This window comes from Notamacropus eugenii, chromosome 5 (genome assembly GCF_028372415.1).
Source record: "Notamacropus eugenii isolate mMacEug1 chromosome 5, mMacEug1.pri_v2, whole genome shotgun sequence".
Lineage (NCBI taxonomy): Eukaryota > Metazoa > Chordata > Mammalia > Diprotodontia > Macropodidae > Notamacropus > Notamacropus eugenii.
The window spans coordinates 212069503-212093774 of NC_092876.1; the positions used below are offsets into that span (position 1 = coordinate 212069503).

The 24272-nt window shown below is 34.2% G+C and overlaps 1 protein-coding gene across 3 annotated transcripts in view; it reads left to right on the forward strand.

Moving 5' to 3' along the window:
• GALNT13 (polypeptide N-acetylgalactosaminyltransferase 13) overlaps window positions 1–24272 on the forward strand; it is an 800956-nt gene that overhangs the window by 517330 nt on the left and 259354 nt on the right. For all 3 annotated transcript variants that reach the window (XM_072612002.1, XM_072612001.1, XM_072612003.1), the window contains one exon: window positions 10308–10488. In XM_072612002.1, the coding sequence (XP_072468103.1) occupies window positions 10308–10488 (181 nt within the window). The remainder of the gene's footprint in view (window positions 1–10307; window positions 10489–24272) is intronic.

Below are 24272 nucleotides of genomic sequence, written 5' to 3' on the forward strand. Positions count from 1 at the left end.
ACCAGGAGGAGATCCAGAGTTCCACAGGGGTGGAGGCTCGCAAGTGCCAACATCAGGACTCAGCACTCCAGGAGAAACAGGAAGACACTAGGGGAGGTGGTATCACCAAGCACTGAGCTTGCCTTTGCTCTTGCTCAGCTGAGGATATCTCCTGTGACCAGACAACTTCTCCCCCATGATTAGCAAGCTAGCTCCAGGGCTAATCTAGGGAAACACAGAAAGAAAGAATTCACCTGGTCTCTGCTTTCTCACACCAGCCAGCTCAGCACCAGGTTCTTTAGCTTCTAGTTGAAAGAACTAGAGGCCACAATACACAAAGCATCATCATCACCATGAGTAATAAGCAAAGCAGGAAGGAAAAGACCACAAAATTTTTCTATGGGGACAAGGACCAAAACACAAATATCAAAGAGGTCAGTATTGAGACTATACTCCCATTTGAAACTTCAGAAGGAACTATGAACTGGTTGCATGCACAAAGAGCACTCTTGGAAGCTGAAAAAGGAAATAGAAGAAAAACTGGCCAATAATTTTAAAAGTATGAATAAAGAATTTACTGAAGAGAACAGCTCTTTAAAAAGAATAACTGAACAAATGGAAAAGGAAGTATAAAAACTAATCTGAGAAAATTAATCCTTAAAAGGAATAACTGGACAGATGGAAAAGGAGATACAAAAGTTAACTGAAGAAAACAATTTGATAAAAATTAGAATTGGATGAGTAGAAGCTAATGACAATATGAGACATCAAGAATCAGTCAAACAAAATTGAAAGAAAGAAAAGATAGAATAAAATATAAAATATCTAATTGGAAAAAAAAAACATCTGACCTGGAAAATAGATCCAGGAGAGAAAAAGTAAGAATTATTGGCCTAACAGAAAGCCATGATGAAAAAGAGAGCCTGGACGATATCTTCCAAGAAATCATCAAGAAAAACCGCCCAGAAGTTCTAGATACAGAGGTCAAAATCGTCATCAAAAGAATCCACTGTTCACCTCCTGAAAGGGATCCCAAACTAAAAACGTCAAGAAATAACATTGCCAAATTCTAGTACTATCAAGTGAAGGAGAAAATACTATGTGCAGCCAGAAAGAAATCATTCAGATATCAAGGAGCTACAGTCAGGATCACACAGGACCTTGCAGCTTCTACATTAAAAGGTATGAGGAATTGGAATGTGATACTCTGTAAGGAAAAGGAGCTAGGACTACAACCAAGGATCAATTACTCAGCAAAGTTCAGCATAACATTTCAAGCAAGGAGATGGACATTCAACGAAATGAGGGATTTCCAAACCTTCCTGATAAAAAAGCCAGAACTCAATAGAAATTTCAATCTTCAAACTCTGGTCTCAAGAGAGGTATAAAAAGGTATACAGGGGAAACTAAAAACTTGTTACTCAATTTGGGCAAACTGTTTACCTCCCTCTAAGGGAAGATGATACTTGTTAATCTTGAGAATTTCATATCTATTATGAAATATAAAAGGGATATATATAGATAGAGGGAACAGGTATAAAGTAAATAATGTTTTGATAAAAATGTTGTTTAAGCATGAGAAGAGATTGTAACAGGAGATGTGAAAAGGAGAAAATAAAAAGTGGTAAATCACATCACAGGAAGAAGTACAAAATTATATTATAGTAGAGGGAAAGAGGAGAGGGAGGTGAGCATTGTTTGAGAGATACTCTCATCTGATTTGGTTCAAGAAGGGAACAACAAATTTAGTTAAGTATACAAATCTAACCAACTCTATAGGCAGTAGGAGGGGAAGGGGGAAAGAAAAGTGAGGGGAGACTAAAAGGGAGGGAAGAAGTAGTAAGGGTAAAGGGGAGTAAAATGAGGGGGGCTGAAAGATGTAAGGGAAGACTGGAGGTGGTGGTGGTCAAAAATTAAAACTCTATTGTAGAGGGAAAGGGAGAAGGGAGAACTAAAAGTACAAAAGTTGGGAAAGAGGATGGAGAGAATGACACAGATAGTATTCATAACTGTGAATGTGAATGGGATGAACTCTTCTATAAAACAGAGAGGGATAGCAGAATGGATTAAAAGCCATAATCTAGCAATATGTTGTTTACAAGAAACACCTTTGAAATAGGAGGATAAAGATAAAAGGTTGGAGCAGAATATATTGTGCTTCAGCTGAAGTAAGAAAAGCTAGGGTAGCAATCCTAATCTCAGACAAAGCAAAAGCAGAAATACATCTAATCAAAAGAGATTAGGAAAGAAACTATATCCTACTAAAAGGCACCATAGAAAATGAAGCAATATCATTACTAAACATATATGCTCCAAGTGGTATAGCATCCACATTCTTAGAGGAGAAGTTAAGGGAGCTACAGGAAGAAACAAACAGCTAAACAATACTAGTGGGGTACCTCAACCTCCCACTCTCTGAACTTGATAAATCTAGCCTGAAAATAAACAAGAAAGAAGTTCAGGAGGTTAATAAAATTCTGTATAAGGAAGATATGATAGATCTCTGGAGAAAACTGAATGGAGATAGAAAGGAATACACCTTTTTCTCAGTGGTACATGGCACATACACAAAAATCGACCATGTGTGAGAGCATAGAAACCTCACAATCTATTGCAGAGATAGTCAAGTCATCCTTCTCAGATCATAATGCAATAAAAATTACATGTATTAAAAATATACTAACTCAAATGGCAAAAGAAGCCCAAAAAACCAATGAAAAGAAGAATGCTTTAAAAAGGCAGAATTAGCAAAATGGAAAAGGAGGTTCAAAAGCTCACTGAAGAAAACAGGTCTTTAAAAATTAGAGTGGAGCAGATGGAAACTAATGACTTTATGAGAAATCAAGAAATTACAAAACAAAACTAAAAGAATGAAAAAACAGAAGACCAAAATGTGAAATATCTCATTCCAAAAACAACTGACAAGAAAAATAGATCCAGGAAAGACAATTTAAAAGTTATGGGACTACCTGAAAGCCATGATCAACAAAAGAGCCTGAACATCATCTTTCATGGATTTATCAAGAAAAACTGCCCCAATATTCTAGAACCAGAGGATAAAATATTGAAAGAATCTGCCAATCACCTCCTGAAAGAGATCTGAAAAGAGAAACTCCTAGGAATATTGTAGTCAAATTCCAGAATTCCCGGGTGAAGGAGAAAATATTACAAGCAGCTAGGAAGAAACAATTAGAATATTGTGGTAATACAATCAGAATAACGCATCACCTTCTACATTAAGGGACTGAAGGGCTTGGAATAGGATATTCCAGAAGTCAAAAGAATGAGGATTAAAACCAAGAATCAGCTACCCAGCAAAACTGAGTATAATACTTCAGGGGACAAAATGGTCTTTCAATGAAATAGAGAACTTCCAAGCATTCTTATTGAAAAGACCAGAGCTGAATAGAAAATTTAACATTCAAACACAAGAATCAAGAGAAGCATGAAAAGGTAAACAGGAAAGAGAAATCATAAGGGGCTTACTAATATATATGTGTATATATATATATATATATATATATATATATATATATATATATATATATATATATATATATATATACATGTATATATATATATATATAAAATACGTGTGTGTGTATGTATAACTACATATATATGTATAGCCACATGTATATATCTATATTTATATCTATCTATATCTATTTTTATCTATCTATCTATATATGTATATAGACAGAGGGCACGGAGTGAGTTGAATGGGAAAGGATGATAAGTAAAAAAATAAAATTAAGGGGTGAGAGAGGAATATATTGGGAGGAGAAAGGAAAAATGGAATGGGACAAATTATCTCTCATAAGAAAAGCAAGAAAAAGCTTTTTCAACGGAGGGAAAAAGTGGGGATGTGAGAAGGACAAAATGAAGCTTACTCTCATTACATTTGGCTTAAGGAGGAAATAACATGAACACTCAATTTGTCATGAAAATCTTTCTTACACTATAGGAAAGTAGAGGAGAATGGGAGAAGTGGAATGGAAGGGTGATAGAAAGGAGGGTAATGGGAGGAAGAAGTAATTAGAAGTAAACACTTTATAGGAGGGATAAGGTCTAAAGAGAGAATAGAATAAGTAGGGGGAAGGATAGAATGGAGGGAAATATAGTTAGTCTTTCACAACATAAGTGTTATAGAACTCGTTAGCAAAACTACACGTATATAGCCTATATTGGTTTGCGTGCTTTCTCAGTGGGGATGGTGAGGGAGGAAGGAAGAAGGAAGAGAAGTTGAAACTCAAAGTTAAAGAAATGGATATTGAGAATTGTTTTTGCATGCAACTGAGAAATAAGAAATGCAGATAATGGGGTATCGAAATCTGTCTTGCCCTACAAGAAAAGAGAGAAGATGGGGATAAGGGAAGGGAGGGGTATGATAGAAGAGAGGGCAAAATAGGGGAAGGGGCAATCAGAATGCATGGTGTTTGGTGTGGGAGGGGAGACATGGGGAGAAAATTTGAAACTGAAAACCTTGTGGAAATGAATGTTGAAAACTAAAAATAAATATATAAATTAAAAAAATATATAGAATCAGAGGGTAAAATAGAAACTGAAAGAATCTACTCATCATCTCCAAAGATATCCCAAAATGAAAACTTCCTGGAATATATAGCTAAATTGCAGAACTTCCAGGTCAAGGAGAAAATAGCAAAAAAAAAAAAAAAAAAAGAAAATAACCAAAAAGAAATAATTCAAGTATCTTGGAACCACAATCAGGATAGCATAAGATTTAGCAACTTCTACATTAAAGGACAAGAGAACTTGGAATATGATATTTTAGAGGGCAAAAGAGCTAGTATTACAAACAACAATCACCTACCCAGCAAAATGGAGTATCATCCTTCAGGGGGAATAGTAGACATTCAAAGTAATAGAGTACTTTATAGTATTCTTAATAAAAAGACCAGAGCTGATCATAAAATTTAACTTTCAAATTCAAGATGTTAAAGAAAAATAAAAAAAGGGAAACAGTAATGATAAGTCCTAAGGAATTCAATAAGGTTGAAATACTTATATTCTTCTATGGGAAAATGATATTTGTAACTCCTAAATCATTTTCATTATAAGGGCAGTTAGAAGTATAAGTAGAAAACATGTGATGGCATAATACTCTTTAAAAAAATAAGAGATGAGAATGAAGAATGCACTGGGAGAAAGAAAAACAAAATAAGCAATAAAATGGGATAAATTATTTTACATAAAAGAGGCCTGAACAAGATTTAACAGTGGAGGGGGAAATGGGGGAAATGAGGAGGAGACTACATTAACCTTATTCTCATCAGAATTGGTTCTGAAGGAGTAATATGCACATTCAGTTGAAAGTTGAAATCCATCTTACCATACAGGAAAGTAGAAAAGAAAAGGGAAAAAACAAGGGAGGTACAACTGATGAAAGGCAAAGAGGTTGAGGGATGTAAAAGTCAGAAGCAAAACACTTTTGAGAATGGACAGGGTAAAAGGAGTGAAAGAGAGAAAGTAGGATTAATGGGAAAAATAAGACGAAGTAAAATACATATTTGGTAATCTTTACTGTAAAAAAATATATAGTTTCTTAGGTACAGACTTCATTTCTCAAAAATAAAAAGTCAGATTTATAGAAATAAGAGCCATTCCTCAATTAATAAATGGTCAAAGGATATGAATAGACCCACAAAGAAATTGAAGTTATAGTTGCATAAGATTGCTTTATATCACTATTGATGAGGTATACTGAGCTATTACCTCACACCTACTAGATTGGCTAATATAATAGAAAAGGAAAATGACAAATATTAGAAGGCATGTGGGAAAATTAAAACACTAATGTAGTATTAGTGAAGTTGCATACAACCATTCTGGAGAGCATTCTGGAACTATGTCTAAAGGGCTATAAAACCATGCATATTCTTTGACCAAGCAATACCAGTACTACTTCTGTATCCCAAAGAGATAAAAACAAAAGCAGAAAAACCTGTGTTTACAAAAATATTTATAGCAGCTCTTTTAGTGGTGGCAAAGAATTGGAAATTTAGGGGATGCCCTTCAGTTGGGGAATGGCTGAACAAGTTATGGTATGTGATTGTGAGGAAATACTATTCTGCTATAAGAAAGGACAAGCAGATGGATTTCAGAAAAACCTGAAAAACTTACATGAACTGAGGCAAAGTGAGGTAAGGAGAACCAGGAAAACATTGTCCATGGTAATAGTAACACTATGTGATGATCAGCTATGATAGATTTAGCTATTCTCAGCACTACAATGATCCAAGACAGTTCCAAAGGACATGATGAAAAATGCTGTCCATCAACAGAGGAAGAATTAATGGAATCTGCATGTATATGGAATCATGTCTTTTTTTAAAATTACTTTTCTTGTTCTTTTTAAAATTTTTCTCTTGTGTTTTTGGGAAGAACATGACTAATATGGAAATGTACTTTATATGACTCAACAAGTATAAACCTGTATCAAATAAACCTGTTTGCCTTCTCAATGAGGGAGAGAGAATTTGGAACTCAAAATTTAAAAAAAAAATGAATGTTAAAATTGTTTTTATGTGTAATTGGAAAAAAAATATTTTTAAATATAAGTGGGAAATGTTTAACTGAATGAGTAAAAATACCATACTTTATAATGTTAATTTGTGATTTTCATAGCCAATATGTAGCCCACAGGGATTTCTATGTAAGACTGACCACACTGCTTGAGGTAGTTTTAGGGCCATACTCCTTTAATTCTGTTTTAGGCTTTGCTCCTTTCCTTTTTGCACTTTGTTTCCCCCCATGTCCCCATACCCTTAAAAACTTGGAATCTGCCTTAACCACCTCTCACAAGCCACCTTGTCACCTTAGAAGTTTTCTCTACCTCTGCATCCACATCCTTGATCATTTTCTCCCACATTCTCCATCTGAATGACAGGCACTTGGCAGGCCTTGATCATACCTTCATTCTCTCTTGGTCTCACATCTGACTCTCTGCACTTCTTTCTTCACCATGTCCCCATTTCTCCACCCTTCCTTTGTAATACTTTTCATCTTCCTTTTAAGTACTATCTTCTCCTATTAGAATATGTCTCTACCTTCCAAGAGACACTCTTTCCCTTTGTCTTAATTTGTATCCTCAGAATTAGTCATATCTGGCACACAGTAAGCACTTTATGCATATTTGTTAACTTGACTTACAGCTTTTCCATAGTTGGCAATTTTAAGACCAGTTCCTATCCCTATCCTAATTATAATGTATAGAATAGGTGTTTGTGGTCATATAATTTTTATTTATACACATAAAATTTGATAGCATAAGTATCACAAATCCAATACTACATGGATGATGGGGAAATATAATAGTTCTTTTAAAAAATTATTTAATAAAGATAGTGAGCTTTTGGTTTCTGCCCCCAGTGTCTCAGTTTTTCTTAAAGAAGCAAAGAATCCTGGAGGAAACTTTTTAACATAAAGTCAATGTTTTCTATTAAATTCTATTAAACCCAATTAATATTTTTATGATCTTTGAGGAGTTTTCAAGAAGCTGAATATTGTTATTCACCAGAAATCCTTTTGTACTTAAAAAAATATGGTGTTGCTGGGTTCCAGGGAAGGAGAAATTACCATTAAGTTAAGTATTAGAGAAACACAGAAGAGGTTAAGATAAACAAAGAAGAAAGATTACAAGTTTGTAAAAGTCTTAATACATAGTGCCTGAGTAGCTAGCTGGCTCAGGGAATAGAGAGGCAGGACTTGGAATCAGAAAGATCTGATTTCAAATTTAGCCCCAGACACTATGTCTGAGCTATGTGTCCCTAACAAGTCTTAAATTCTGTTTGCCTCAGTTTTCATATCTGCTAAATGTGGATAATAATAGCACCAAATTCACAGAGTTGTGAAGGTCAAAGGAGATAATATTTTAAGAGTACTTACAGTAATGCCCGGCCCAAGGTAGATAGTTAATACATATTTATTCCCTTTCCTGGCTATCCTTTTCACAATCTTGAATTCAGAGTCAGTTGCACAAATACTACTTAGACTGAATACAAGATAAGATCTAGACTTCAAGCTAAAGAGGATTTGGTTTGCTTCAACAGATAGATCTTTCAGACTTCCTAGGACTGGATTTTGATACATAGCTCTGACTTATTTATCCTTGCAACGAGTATATGCTTCTCTGGGTTTTCTCTTATCTTTTCCTGGGAAATTTAAGCTTTGAAGGATTACATCTCAGTATCACCAACTATAAATTGTTTGAATCCTCTCCTTGTTCTTTAGTGCTATGGACAAAAAAGATCTCCTTCTCTGATCCATAAGAAGCTCTTCTATGAGCTTTAACACTTACTGCATTGTCTCAGAAAGCCATCTTTTACTTTTTATGTTTGCAGTTTTGCCTGAAGCAAATCTATTTGATAGGTGCAACATCTGGCCTGTCTTTGGTGGAATTTTTTTTTACCCTTGCTCATATTGGCAGCCTGGTCTTCTCTAGAAGCCAAGGGTCAACTTCCAGGATCCTTTTCTTTAATTCTCCATTGTGTTTCTAGCACGATTTTGGTCAGATTTATTTTTCTTTATCCATCCAAACCTTTACTTCCTTATGAACTGCCTCCTTACACCAGCTTGTTTGAGCTGTCTTACTTCAGTTGCTTTCTCCACCCACTTTCCCAATGTCAGATCACCCTCTCCTAAGAAAAGGGATTTCATAGGATGCTGAGTCACATTTTTTGAAGTACCACTGGGTTAGCTGAGGAGAGGAAGAACTCAGCCAGTCTCTTCCAATATTCTCTTCCAAATAATTTTAAAATAATGCCTCAAATAGAATTCTGGAATGGTAGTATCAACAAAAGATGAGAGCAAGACACTCATGTAGCCAGTGACAGCTTAGAATTTTGAAAGTTGAGATCTGGGATACAGGAGTGGAGGCTGTCCCAAGGCCCATGTGAATGTAACAACAGTGGTGAGACTAGGTAGTAGTGACAGAAGTTTTAGGAACCCTCAAGCTATAGATAGTAAAGGGGTTAGGGAACTGGTAAGAGATTACATGGATCCTTTGTGCTAGCACTAAATGCAGAACTGGAAATTGTTTGTAACCAAATTACCTATACTCACTTCTGGGTCATAGAACCAGAGAAGAGAGGCACACTTTCAGTCAAGAAGGAGCAGGGGCTCTAAGCAGCAGTATCACTTCTAGTCCCAAAGGAACTGGAGTCTTGATGAGTAGTATTATAGTATTATTTCTGGTCCCAAGATAACAAGAGGCCTGAGGAGCAATATTGATTGCAATCCCAAGGGATCAAGCATCCTTCCTGGCTAAAGATCATAGTGTGAACCAGGAAAGCATTGACCACATCTCTTCCCAGATCATACGACATTGAAAGCACTGAAAACTTCCAGATTCACAGAACTACCTCTGAAAAAAGCAGTGCTAAAAACCTGAAGCTTGAGACAGACTCCCCCATACCATTGGACCTTCCCCCCAATTTTAAGAACAGAGACCAACTTTAACATAAAGTTCAAAATCAAGAAATGGAGTGAAACATTAGAAAACGATAACAACAAAAAAATCCTAACCATAAAAATCTACTGTGGTCACAATCAAGACACAAATTCAGAAGACAATCAAGTCAAAATAACTAAAAGCAAAGCCTCAAAGAAAATTGTGAATTGGACACAGACTTAGCAACAAGTGCTAGGAGAGCTAAAAGAAATGATTTTCAAAACCTGAAGGAAATCAGAGGAAAAACTATGAAGTACAAATGAAAATAAAGGAGGAAATTTATGAAAAGATAATTAATTTGGTAAAAGAGGCAGAAAAATATTGAAGAAAATAATACCTTAAAAACCAGAATTGGTCAAATGGAAATAAAGAAGTACAAAATCTCACCAAAGAAAAATAATTTCTTGAAACCCCCCCCCCACACACACATATACATATATACAAACACACACACACATATAAATGTGTGTGTATGTGTACACAATTAGGTTGACTAACAGGTATTGGTAGATTAGAACCACACACTGAAAATCAGTATATTTGATTTTCTATATTTTAGAGATATGGCAGAGAGCTAGAAAACCAAAATTCAATGAGGAGATATAAGCTGAAATTCTTTGCTAAAAGTAAATGTCAATTTATCATAAAAAATCCTTTGTGTGTGTATATGTACATATATATATACACACATACATATATATATCTCAAAATGATGTATCTTAAATTATATTTCAGAATATCTTCATAATTTCATATCATCATTTTAAAATTGAATAGTGTATTGTCTTTCATTCTTCTTATTCCACCTTCATGGGTTTATTTATGAGACTAATATGGTTTCCCCCCCTCTTTTCAGATTTGGCAGTGTGGTGGATCATTAGAAATTGTAACCTGTTCTCATGTGGGTCATGTGTTTCGCAAGGCGACCCCATATACATTTCCAGGGGGCACTGGTCATGTTATCAATAAGAATAATAGAAGGCTGGCAGAAGTCTGGATGGATGAATTTAAAGATTTCTTCTATATTATATCCCCAGGTAAGCAGTTCTGGCTGTTTTATTTTGTTTGTTTTGTAGAAGAATAAATTAGAATTCCATGCAAATATAGACATTTTCCTTGATGGATCTCCTTAATCTGATGGTGATTATTTGAATAGGTACATTTGTTATTCAAATATTCAGAAGCCTACCTTTTTGCAAAGATCTTCTTGATAAAATAATTTTAAATCTAAAGTATAAATTACGTAGTATAACAAATACAAAATTATACAGTTTAATGCTTCATTTAATCCTATATATCATTTTTTTCTTACCAGTATCATGGAGGAGAGAATGGTATAATGTAAAGAACTTTGAAAGATGGGTCATTAACATTATTCAGAATCTTATCCTGACACATGGACACTAAATACATCTATTGGTTCATGAGATTTTTTTTAAGCCTACGGGGAAACATTCTGAGAATTTTTGGTCCTTTGTCCCAGGGCTTGTGTCCATTTTGTTTTTGCTGTATATGTCACCTAATTGTATTAAGACAGTTTGTTTTTTTGTTATGTTCTGTTTTGTTTTTTTTTTTTAATAGGGGCAGAGTCAATAGGATTCATCTTTAGCACAGATTTTGAGGAAAAGGGAACTCTTCCATGCAGATTCAACATTATTGTACAGAGAGGAAAAATAAGGACAATGTGTATATACAAGTGTAATTAGGAGATAGTGTTTTTTCCCCATACATTTTCATACCTCTTCTATGTCAGGAAGCTATTGCCAGATATACTATTTCACACACAGATCTATTTCTCCCTGCAATAGAGATCCATCCCAGATGTTGACACAATACATTTTATCAACAGTATATACAATTCACAGTGAGACAGTGACATTTATGCAACCTTTTCATTTTCATTTTCATTTAATGTAACTGCTAGAATTCAAATGAAATGGTAGAAGAAATGTACAATAGAAAATAAGAACAGTTGAAATAGAAAAAGAAAATGTAAATGCTGTACATAATAACATGCAAGCTGGGATTTCAGAAGATAAGTAATTGATGCTGATCTTACACCTTTGAATCATATTCATTCCTTATAACAAACATTATTTTAAAAGTGAGCAAACACTGAAATCTGCACTATTTCTATTCGAGGGGAAAGAAAAGACAGATATTCTCCCTAGGAGCATTTCCCAAACAGTGGTATGTGTTGTAAAATGACAAGGCTAATAGTTAAAGGATGAAAAAGAGAACATTGTATCTGGAACTAATATCATTATGTTGCTCAGTAGGGAGTATTTGTATGTGGTAAAAAGTGTAGTTTTCACATCATAATAAGTATTATTTTGAGAGTTACTGTTCTTATAAAATGGACTTATTTGTATACAAACTAGGGACTTTAAGAAGCAAAAAGAAAAAATTGTATTTGGGGAATATGCAGAAATTTTCTCCTGTCTTCCTCCAGTCTGTTTTACATGCCCCCAGAATCAGTCAACCAGATGTGGACTTTGCCTTTACTATGCCCAAAAGAGTGTTTGTATGTGGCTGGGGTGGGGGAAGGGAAGAGATACCTTGAGGGAAGGAGAATGGGATTCAATTCTCCACTTTGGTAACCAAAGGTGTCTACCTACCACTGGCCCATTTGAGCATTAATGAGGTCATAAAACAATGTGAGATTTAACATGAAGTCCTAGACGTCTCTGAAAACTTTTTCAATTACCCCTTGCTACTTTCCCAAGTTCGATGCTGCTGTTTTGAGTAAGCGGTTATGCCATTCATAGCTGAGTGCTCAACCACAATTAAACTATCTATTACCAGATATTGCAAAAGTCATGAAGCCAATTACAATGCATATAAGATTCCAAGCAATGTAAATAACAAAAAGAATTAGCATCTCTATGCAGATGATTCTCAGACCTATTTATCTAGGCCCTTGCCTTTCCCTTGCCTTTCTGTTTTACCCATTCAGCTTCCTATGGACATCTATGATGAAATGAAAGACATCTTAAATCTAGTATGTCTAGAAATATACACATCAAACCTACCTCTGTTCTGAACTAACTGTGAAGAATATCAACAAATTCCTACTCACTCATTGTTGAAAGCCAGATGTCACCCTCAACTCCTTTCCTCTCATTCTTCTCACTCACCTTAATATTGAATTTATTGTCAAGTCCTGTTGATTCCATCTTCATAACATCTGACACATGCACCAACCTAGAACAGACTCTTATCATCTCATACCTGAACCATTGTAACAGTCTACTCTTTGGTGTCTTTGCTTTAAGTATCTCCCCAATTCAGTCCATCTTAGAGTCAGCTGCCAAATCGATCTTTACAAAACATATCTGACTATGCTATTTCCCTATTTAATAAACTCCAGTATTTCCCTATTTCATCCAGGATCAAATATAAAATATTTTTCTTGGAATCCTTCACAACCCAACTCCGTTCTACCTTCCTAGTCTTCTAACAATTTACTCCCCTCCATAAATTCTACAATCTAGTAAAACTGACATCCTTTCTTTTCCTCACATAAGAGATTCTATCTTTGGTCTCTGCCTTTTTAATGGTTTCACCTTATGCTTGGAACCCTCCCCCTCTTTGTCTCTTTCTTTTTTTGTCTCTTTTGTCTGCTTTGTCTCTGGATTCTCTGGATTCTTTAAAATGTTGACTTCAACCTCACCTTCATCAAGTAGTCTTTCCTATTTTTTCCCAGTTCTACTGCCTCCCCTCTGAAATTCTCTCTCATTTGCACTGCATATATTTTATACATTGGTAGTTATTTGTGTGTTGTCTCCCTCGGTAAAATGGAAGCTTCCTTGCTGTGTGCTTGAAGCTACACCGGATAGTTTCCATTAAGAGTAGAAACATAAACTCTTAAAAGGACAACTAGCTGGACAGCTCTCAACACAACATGTAGTATTTATTGTACAGGCTTTCTTAAAATGAAAATTTTTTGTTACATACTTTGAATTCTCTCTTATGTTCTGCTATTCAAATGACATGCTTCCCTCCCTCTTACTTTGTATTTAAGTTTATGATATGTTTTTGTTTCTCTTCTCTATTCTGTATTTGTGTTCTGGTGTTTGAGTCTAAAGTCATATTTTACAAAAAGATAAACAAAAGGACAACTATCTTTGCACTTAATCTGACTGAACAATACGGGTTTACTTGATAATGATAACTAATATTTCTATAGTACTTCAAGATTTGTGAATCATTTTGCATATCTTTTCTCATTTGATCCTCACAATGACCATGTGAGGTAGGTGCTATTATTTTCTCCATTTTACAAATGAGGAAACTGAGCCAGAGAGATTTTAGTTACTTTCCCAGAATTATAAAGCTTTAGTAAGTTGAGAAGGACTTGAGTTCAAGTCTTTGTGACTCACTGTCTGTTGAGTCACGTAGCTGACATTTGGTAAGGCAAGGTTTTGACATGTATTGCCTTAGTTCTGGTGAGTGGAAGATTATACTCTTATCAGTTCTCATAGTACAGTTGTAAAATACTAGCCACAGGACACATTAGGTTAAAGAAAAATATAATCAACTCTTTCACCATCAATGGCATCATTATAATTATTATGACTAGTATTTATGTAGCACCTACTATGTGCTAGCAACTGTGTTATGTGTTTTACCTCATTTCATACTCACAACAACCATGGGAGGTCAGTATGATTTATGACACCCATTTTACAGTTGAGGAAACTGAGATAGAGATTAAGAGATTTGCTCAGGTTCATATAGTTAAAAAGTGTCTGCCTCAGATGTGACTCAGCCTCAGACACTTCCTGATTCTAAGCCTAGCACTCTACCATAAAATAAATATAATAAAATTATTATATCATGATAATTATAATAAATATGTATAACGAATTATCAATCTAATAAAAACATTTGTGATCTAAAGTCATTCATAAAATAAATGACAAGTAATATTATCCATACACACATGGGTACCTTTTCTCATGATTTAACACACCCAGTTGGCAGGGGACACAGAATGGGAACATATATATCCATGGAACAAACATGGAGTGTTGAATACATAGGGAACAAATATGGTGGGAGCACATACATAGATAGTCAAGGGAAATCATGCTTCTTAGACTGTAAAGTCACCATTGTCTTCTGGGAATTCCATCATTGTAGGAATGCTATAAACTGTTATCAATCCATATCAAGTCAACAAAAGTCATCATTTAGTAATGTCAACTTCCTCTGCTGATCCAGGGTCTTTTGTGAGCCTTATTTGCAAGTCTACTTTCCTGATGATTTTCCCTATCTGTTGATCTGCTCTGTAGTCTCCTTGATCCTAATCCTTTCTTTTTCTTCTCTATTTCTCTGCCATTTCCCCTACTCTCTGACCCAAAGATTAAATTCTTACAGGCAAGGCAATTTTCTCCTTGTTCTCCCCTATGGTCACATAAACATTATGTTGGGCTATTCTCTGCTGTGTGTGGGGAAGAGACAGACTCAATGAGGAATGCTAAGACTGTTCCCTAAGTATATGGAATATAATGTGTTCGAATTTGATTGCTTCTAGAAGAGTCATTTAGTTTAATTTCCACTGTTCTTTGGGACTTCTAGTCTTTACCAAAGATGGGTACTACTCCCAAGACTACTCCCAACTAGGAGGCAAATTAGATTGAACAGAAATACAATGAATAAGAGGTTATGCATATAATAATGTCATCATCCAACATGGTATTTATAATTCAGAAGCCTAAGGCTAAATTTTTAATAAGGTCATTTTTAACATGTGCAGTGATTCTTATTCTTTTCTGACATTTGCCATTCATTTAGGGAATTAACTATGGTTGTAAATAACTATGATTAAGGATACGTGCCATAATAATATAATGGTTTATCATTATTGTCATTTGCATTTATGATGGAGCTAAATGTCCTGAGCTATTTCTGTCCTATTTACTTTGGAAACATCTGTAAGGAACTCAGTATGGTTTCTGGATGAGAGAGTTGGCAGTTTAATTTTGGCCAGGGTACAATTTAGACTTTGAAACTTTGACCCTTGTCTACTTTATTTCTATAATAACTTCTAATGATAACTTGAAAATTATTAAGTTGCTTTCTGAGTAATTTTCTAAGTATACACATACTAAAGCAACATCTTTATTTTACAAAACCCTGTAGACTCTTAAAGCCAAAAACAGGGTTTGGTTTTGTTTTGTTTTTTATTTTACTGGTAATTGGACTAGTTAAGTTTGAGACAGTATGATTGTGACAGCAAATTCTGTGAAAGGAGCTGATTATATAGGAACACATCAGCACAGAATAGCCTCTCTTACAGATTAAAAAACAAAACAAAAAAAGCAAAAAAACTCCTTAGTCTCAGGTTAGAGTTAGGAGAAAGCTATAGGTGTGATTATAAAACTAAGTGTTTATCTTAAATGCTGGCTCTTCCATAAAGATCATTTCCTTTATTGTTGAGATTCTTCAGGCTCTTTAAGGTTTTTTTTTATTTTTTGGTTTGTTTGTTTTGCTTTATTTTTCTGATGGGCAATAATCTGTACTCTTGTTTAGGACTAAAGCACATTGAAAATAAAGTTTAGTATTTCTAAAATATATATGTTGAAAAATTTTGTCAATGTTCTGTTAACATTTGAAAATATCAACTTATTTTGATCTATATTCCAGATAAATCTCAAACTTTTAAAATGGGATATAAAATCCTCAGATTGGGAATTGGATTAGATTATAGGACCACTATCACCATTCTATCTCCTCCTGTCATTTTAAAATAATTACATTTATTTTGCTTTTTGGTTGGTGACTTAAAAATCATCAAATTACATCAGCTTTTCTACCCTCACCACATCAGCACCCTCTGGAGTCATGGTCCATATTTTTGGAGAACTGATGGAAAAAGAAAATAAAAAGCCCACCAGAACTTTAAATTTCAAAGAGACTATTGCCCAGCCATTTCTCATAAACTACCACCACCCATCTTTTATCCCAGTTTTTTCAGATACTTTTTTGTATCTTCTCTTCAGCCATTAGATTGCAAGCTTCTTGAGGGCATGGACTCTCTTTTTTTTATTCCTATGCCCAGCTTAGATAGACTGGTAATTTTTGTCATTTGAACCTTGAGATAGTAAATATGCAAATATATACTTACAGAAGTTGTCTCAGAAGTCTTAATATAAATGTATATATGTAAATATGTATGTATATATGCATATTTACCTTAATTTATATGATGAATTCTCTTGCTATGATTAATAAATATTTCAGCACAATATGAGTTGTAAAATACAAATATTTTGTAATCAACTATCAATGTAGTGCCTAATGGTCTTTATAATGCATAAAAATGTAGCTCAAATTCTCACAAGCTGATCTCATAAACATAGGTTTTCATGTTTCCAGCAAAAAGTACAGTAATTTTGTGTAAGCATGAAATATTTTTTTCTCCAGGGATATAAGTTTTTGGTTGAGTTAACATGAATTCATCTGAACAGAAATGCAGCATACCAGAAACTAGCATATATCTTTGAACTATTATGCTTGTTTTCTTAGCACAGCTTTGCTATAAGCAAATAGATATTTTATGAGCACATTGAACAAGTGAGTGATATGATGACCTGAGGAGCCTTATAATGACCATATAAGATATATTACTGAGATATGTAGCATCTTTAAAGAGATATTCTTTGGGAGGGAGGTAGAGGAGAGACATTTCCTCATTCCCCCCTTGTTATTCCCCAAGATTCTATTTGGAGCCAAGATTCAGGATACTCTGTAATGTCTTAGATCTGTCCCACTAGAAATTCTTCCCTCTTTAGATCTAGTCACTTAGGCTTAAAATTCACTTAATCTCATATAATGATAAAATTATTTTGTTTAGATTAGAAAGCAAAGTGTACTATCAACAATGTAACCAACAATGACAGAAGAAAATTCAGGTGCATAATCATATCACATGGTGAAGTTTCTCCTTGAATATCCATCTTTATTCTGATAATCAAATGATTAGATTAAGATGCCATGAATTCAGGGTACTCAGTTCAAGCCTCCATCTCAGAACAAGCCTCAGTCTAGTTAAAATGGATGAGGTAGGAAAAGGGCTTTCAATCACTGTAGGAATATTAACATCTTCACTGCTAATGTACCTTATAAGAATATCACTTTCATAAATGAGATGAAGTCTTCCTACAGTCTGAAAAAAAGTGGATTGTACACATGTGCAAACCAGGCATCCTCAGTAGAGCTCAAACCTCTGAAGTCTTCATTTGGAGTATATCAGTACTAAACATCCAACCTTGAAAAAATACAGGACAAATCTTAGCCTTGCAACTCTTAGCAGAACTAATATTTCATGCTATTTTCCTTGTCCCTTACTTCCTTTTTATCCCTTTTTGTTCTATTCTTGCCAGTGTGGATTTTGAAAAAGAAAACTCCTACTCCTGCATGCATAAGAATGTTTCCAATCAGAGTCCATACTAGGTCACTTTCTATGCTCTGTTTATATAATTTTTATTTTTTTCTCTAGGGACAGAAATTACAAATACATGAAAGAATATTTATACATTACTGACACTTTCAACAGATATTTTTCTTTTAATCAGTCAACATTTTTCCCACTCTCTTTTTTTTTTTTACCAAGCATTAAGTCATTAAGATTTACTGAACAATGAATTTTCCCGAACACCTATAATGCAACAACAGGCCTTGTGCTTGGGAATTAGGAAGAGCCAGAGTGTTTACTGCCTACAGTTTTATAAAGCATTGAGAATCTTTAAAGACATAGTCTGAATCATGAATGTCAGTGAAAAAATCAAAGTAAACTGAGTGATCTGGGCAGATAATATTTTGTCAAAAGAGTAAAAAAGACAGCAAGGAATGTTTATAATTTTATTTATTGAAAATAAACAAAAAAAAAACTAGAAAGAAATCCAACAATGCTGTGTTGAGGCAGGGATATTAGTTCATATGATGGTATTGATTCTCATTCAGGTAATAAACTTGATTTTTTCCCTAGTTTCCTTTTTTCTCCATGAAACTTAGTAAACAAATACCACAAACACTGTGTGGAAAAGTACCCCAAAATAACTTCTGAATTTATTTATGATTTTTGCCCTTGAAAAGTTAGAGGTGATTATTCCAGCTCTGAGTGATAATCTACTCATGATTAATAGAGATTTTGAAGATCATTGTATTTAAATTTGAAAAGGGTCCTAGCCATCATCAACTCCCCCACCACCCCCTGCCCATTTTACAGAGAGAAAACTGAGGTCTAAAGGCATGAAATATTTGTCCAAAATCAAATAAATCACAAATAGCATAGCCAATCACATATCCTCTTCCTCCCAATCTAAGAATTCTTTCTACTATATTGCTTGCTATATTATAGTATTATTAGTACTGTATTACCATATTACAGTGTTTCAGAGATGATCAGTTTATTCTAACAAGAAATCTGACCACTACTAGTGCTGAGCTTTTGCTTCATATTTGTACAAAATAGCACATGATAAGGCCCATATTGTTGTGGGTCTGATACCAGACATCAACAAGATAGTCACTACCATAGAGAAGTTGATATTCTAAGCTTTCTGCTACAACATTTAGCACATTTCCACTTCTCCAACATTTTCAAAAACATCCTATACTATCTTGATTGCCATTCTATAAATAATTATTAGAAATGAAGGACAGACTTTTGTCACAAACTTCCTCTAGTCCATAATTTTGTCTAGAAACAGCCTTAGCTAAACAAATATTGTTTATAACAACATGCCATTCATCATGTAACAATGCGTGGCAATCATGAAGTTGGAATTGGCCTATTCCACCCACTGGCTTTTCTCTATAGAGTAACACAAAGCAGTTAGAATAATGTGAGCATAAGTATATCAAATGAAAGATAATGAAAGCATCCATTTTTTAGCACATGGGAAGGAAAGAAGCACTATTAAACACCAAGCAAGTGCCAGGCATGCTGCTAAGTTTTTTGCGAATATTATTGCATTGGATCCTCTCAACAACCCTAGTAGGTAGGTGCTATTATTATCTGCATTTTACAGATGAAAAGATAGGCAAATTCAAATTCAAAGATTTCCTAGGGTCACATCATCCGAGGCTGGATTTGAATTCGGGTCTTCCTGATTCTAGTCCTTGACCTCTCTATCCACTGTGCCAATGACTGTCTCACAGTATGAGAAATGAAACCAATTCTAGCAGGGAGGAACTACGATTTTATTGTTGTTTCTTATATTCCTTCTTAAAAGTAAGAATCCAGTGCAAAAGACAACATATATTTTGTTTTGATTTTCTTTGAAATGCATTTTAACCAAAGTGGCAGATAAAATAATGAATAAAAGATTCACATTAGTCTTTATCTTTGTCCAGAGTGCTTTATAAAGTATGTTTTTTAATCTGATGTATTGTTAGCAAATGGAATTAAGATGCTCTGTAAGTATCTGGGAGCAATATTTCAATTTGTTTGAATAAGTTAACTAAACGAAGTTAAACTGATAATATTCCTACTACTGTTTTTGAAAAAAATGCTATTATCAAATAATCTCTCTTATATTGTAGTTTTGGAAAAAAAACCACTCCGATTTATAACCTTTGTGGGCATTTTCTTTGTATAGTGCTTCTTAACTGTGAAAAAAATACTGTATTAGATTGGAAAAGTGTTATTAATTTCTATGTGTTTAACTTTAGATAACTTCTGTCATTTTGGGAATTGAGTTTCATTTGAAACAAAAATAATTATATAATTTGATGGCTGAATTATAACCCTTAGCGCACGAGAATGTTACTAAGCAAGCTGTTTATATTTCTCATTTTGCTGCAGCTTTTACAAAGTGTGAACCAGTTATTCTCTATGAGATACTTCTAGCATTGGATAGTACAGCACAGCTGCATGAACTGACCCTGCAGACCTCAAATATGAATGGCCTTTCCTAGTTGCTCAATCTATTTACAGGCAGTAATTTATGTAAATTGAACTTATTGTTTGGAGATAATATGTTATCATGGGGTAAATCTCCTCTATGAAGAATGTTGTGACATTAATTCTTTTATTAGTTTGTGAGAGGTTATTTTTCATTGCACATGAAAAATTCAGAGTGCAAACAGGTAAAGAAGATCATAGAATATCATATTTGAAAGGGACCTCAGAGGCCAGCTAATTAAATCTGCATGTGGCCATGAATACTTTTTACAATATTACCCCAAACTAGCCTGCCAACCCTCATTCAAAGACCTCTAATGCAGAGATATCTACTCCCATGTGAAGCAATCCATTCAACCTCAGGATAGCTCTTAGTCTTAGGGTATTCCTCATATGAAGCCTAAAGCTTCCTCTGTGACTTTTTCCCATAGCTTGCAGTTCTAATGTCTCTTATGCAGAATAGTCCTTCATTTATTGTAGGTACTATCATGACCCTCCAGAATTCTCTTTTCCAATTGAAATATCCTCATTTTGTATATGATGAGATTGGTTAATATGTTTTATAGAATTATCTCAATGTCCTTTACAGTCCTATTCATTCTCCTTTGCACTTTCCATCTTATCAGTAATCTTCCTAAAATATAGTGTCTAGAATTCTGTCAGATCAAGGCAGGCTGAGATGACCTTGGTTTATTAGATTCCATGATTCTACTGTTCACTCTCTAATTAATGTTTTTAGAGGAACTGCTATCTACTCACGCTCCTCCCTCTTTTAATATGCATGTGAAGTCTATGTATGTGTGTGTGCTTAATTTATCATAAGTGTTGGACTTTGTATGACACTGTTAAATTTGTCTTATTAGATCTAGCCCAATGTTATAGCCTGTCGGAATCTTTTTTTGAAACCAACAATGTCCTCCAATGCATTTACTAACTGTCCTCAGATTTATGTACTAGATTATCAAAATCCTTTTATCAAACTCAGTATAAAAATATTAAATAATGAAATTCTTGGGCCATCCTACTAACAACTTTCCTCCAAGGTGACATTCATGGTGACTCTTAAGGTCTGGTCATTTAACCAGCTCTCTAAATCCTTTCAATTATGATGTTTACTAGCTCACATTTTTTTCTTTTGTCACTGATGATTCCAAATTTCAGTTTTGCCATATGATAAAGTACCTCCCAAACCTATCAAAACTGTACTAATTTTAGTTCATATAAATTTGTACCCCATCAATAAGTGCTGCACTGTAAACTCTCTTGTGGGTAAGTAAAGAGGAAAACAGATAGGCAATGATGTCACAAAACCATTCAATATTTCCTAACTCCAGAAAGGTTGTTTATCACTGAGGTAATTAAAACTGAAATTTCCTAAGGAATCATTGGTAAAGCAAAGGTTAGGAAGCTACATATCCTAGCTGATTGAGCAGGTATTCATACAGAGAACTTTTGTTGTTGTTCAGTCATTTAGTTGTGTCCAACTCTTCAGTAATAAATAGCACAGCAGATAAAAACTGACTTCTAAAGCTACTCTGCAGTCCAGAACACGGAAGCCATGTTCAGATTTTTTTTTGCCCCTCTCACAAGTATGTACCTTAGGTAGAAAAGTAGAGTTAAAAAGCAATAGAAGGTCGTATAAACATCTAAGAACATGTTTGCATTTTGGAGGGAAGACATAATTAAGGGAATTAGAAAAGGGGATGGTGGGGTGCAAAAGAAACAAAATTAATGAATGGAAAAAATAAGTTCTTACTATATACCAGGTATACTACTAATCAACAAAATGAAACTTTGAACTGTGGCAAAATTGGAACAAGTTGACTTGCATCAGAACAATGCATGCCAAGGTAATTTTTTACAAAACAAACAAACAAACAAAAACAGAAGTCAAATGATTTAGCCATAATATAGTGGAAGTTACCAGGAGGAGTTATTAGTGTTTCTATTGTGATTGAAAAATAATTGAAAAATGATTCTTAAATGTTTTTTTTTCCTTAAAGATCCAGCTTAAGCAAATACTTTATACAATGGTCCAATGTAGCATTAAGTTGCACTAGGAAGATTAACCATCCTTCCATCTGCTAATATTTTTATTTCTTTTGGAGAATTTCCATTTTCACTGTTTTTAATTACAGTTAAGTTGAACAAAGCCTTCATTTCATAAAACACAGTGTAAAAGTTTGGATTTATTAACTATAACAGGCAGAAAAGAAAAACTTGACTAAGAAAATAAGTGTTATAAATGTGATTCTTAGAATTAAAATTTAGGTAGTGATGCCCTTAATTGTGAATTGATATAATTTTGTTAATCACTTAATATAAGCAATGGTCACAAAATATAATATTTGTGAAATTGAAATTCACTGAAAAGACTGAAGGGGAAATTTGCGTATTTCAAAAGCAAAGTAATATACAAACAGCAAAAAAAAAGTTTCTATATCCCTGTCCTTTTCACCTAAGGTACTGAGGATATTTGCTCTCTAAATAATGTAGTTTTTAACCCACCTATTCCCATTCCCATTTACTGAAAATATTCATCACTGAGGTAGTTTTTAAACTAGACATTGGTTCTTCCCTGACCCTTTATCCATAGTCATCGAGGTATTCACGTAAATTGTCCTAGACTCCTGTTGCATATCCTAGCTCCAGAAAGGTTGTTTATCACTGAGGTAATTAAAACTGAAATTTCCTATGGTCACAAAGACCAATTTTCATGTTTTAAAAATCACATTTTTCCCTATTTCAATTTAGTACATATACTTCTCCTTTTTATCTCCTTTCAGAGTCATTTGGCTATTTGTGGGCTTACTGCTATTACTGCTGCCAATAAAAGATATAAATCAGATTATATCTTAACAGATAAAAAGAATTTTCAACAGATTCAACTCCCTAGTAGTTGGCTAGTTTCATTTAACATTATAAAAGAATATCACTCCTGTTGGGATTGCTGCTGTTGACAAGAAATGTGGAATCACAGAAAGAGCATCTTTCTGTTGAAGTCAGCTGAATCAGTTTCAAATCATAGTTTTATTATTTACTGCTTGGTGACCTGGGTTAAGTCACTTAGCTAGGATTTATCATATCTTAGAGGGTTCCTCCATTTCCTTCTAGGAAAATAAGACCATTGGATGAAATGATGCACAAAATTCTTTCCTGTTCTAAATTCAGTGATTTCTTATTTTGAAATGTAGTTCTCAATTTTATATGTAATTCTTGAAGTATAGTTCTTACCACTTACAACTTCATTTGTCTTGCCATTTGGCAGAAAGTTGGCACAGCGGTTAGAGTACTGGGATAAGGAGTTATGAAGACGGGTTCAAATCTGGATTCAGATATTTGTTAGCTGTGTGACCATAGGCAAGTAATTATAATAGCCTAAGGTTGTTGTATAATAGCCTACTGCCTAGGGTTGTTGAGTAGATGACATGAATTACTCCTTGTAAAGGGCTTAGAATAGTACTTAGCACATAATAGGCACTATCTCAATGTTTGTTCCCACCCCAATTTTTCCCCATTCTATGCAATTAAAAAAAATCTTCAGATACAATTTTCCAGATGGAGAAAGAGAATAAGCACCTACTATGTGTCAAACACTGTGCTAAGTTCTTTTTCTTTCTTTTTGTTCTTTTTTACAAGTATTTCATTTGATACTCATAATCATTCTTCATTCTCAATCCCATTTTACATTCGAGGAAACTGAGGCAGAGAGGTTAAGTGACTTACTCATAATCATATATCTAGTAGATTTCTGAGGGCAGAATTGAACTCAGATCCATATAACTCATTGTGTTCCAACAAAATAACCTGAGTCTTTATATTTTTGAAAGAAAAATGTGACCACATATATGACTTTTGAGAGGAAATTTGGAGATCTAATGAATATGGATGAAATAAAGACTGAAT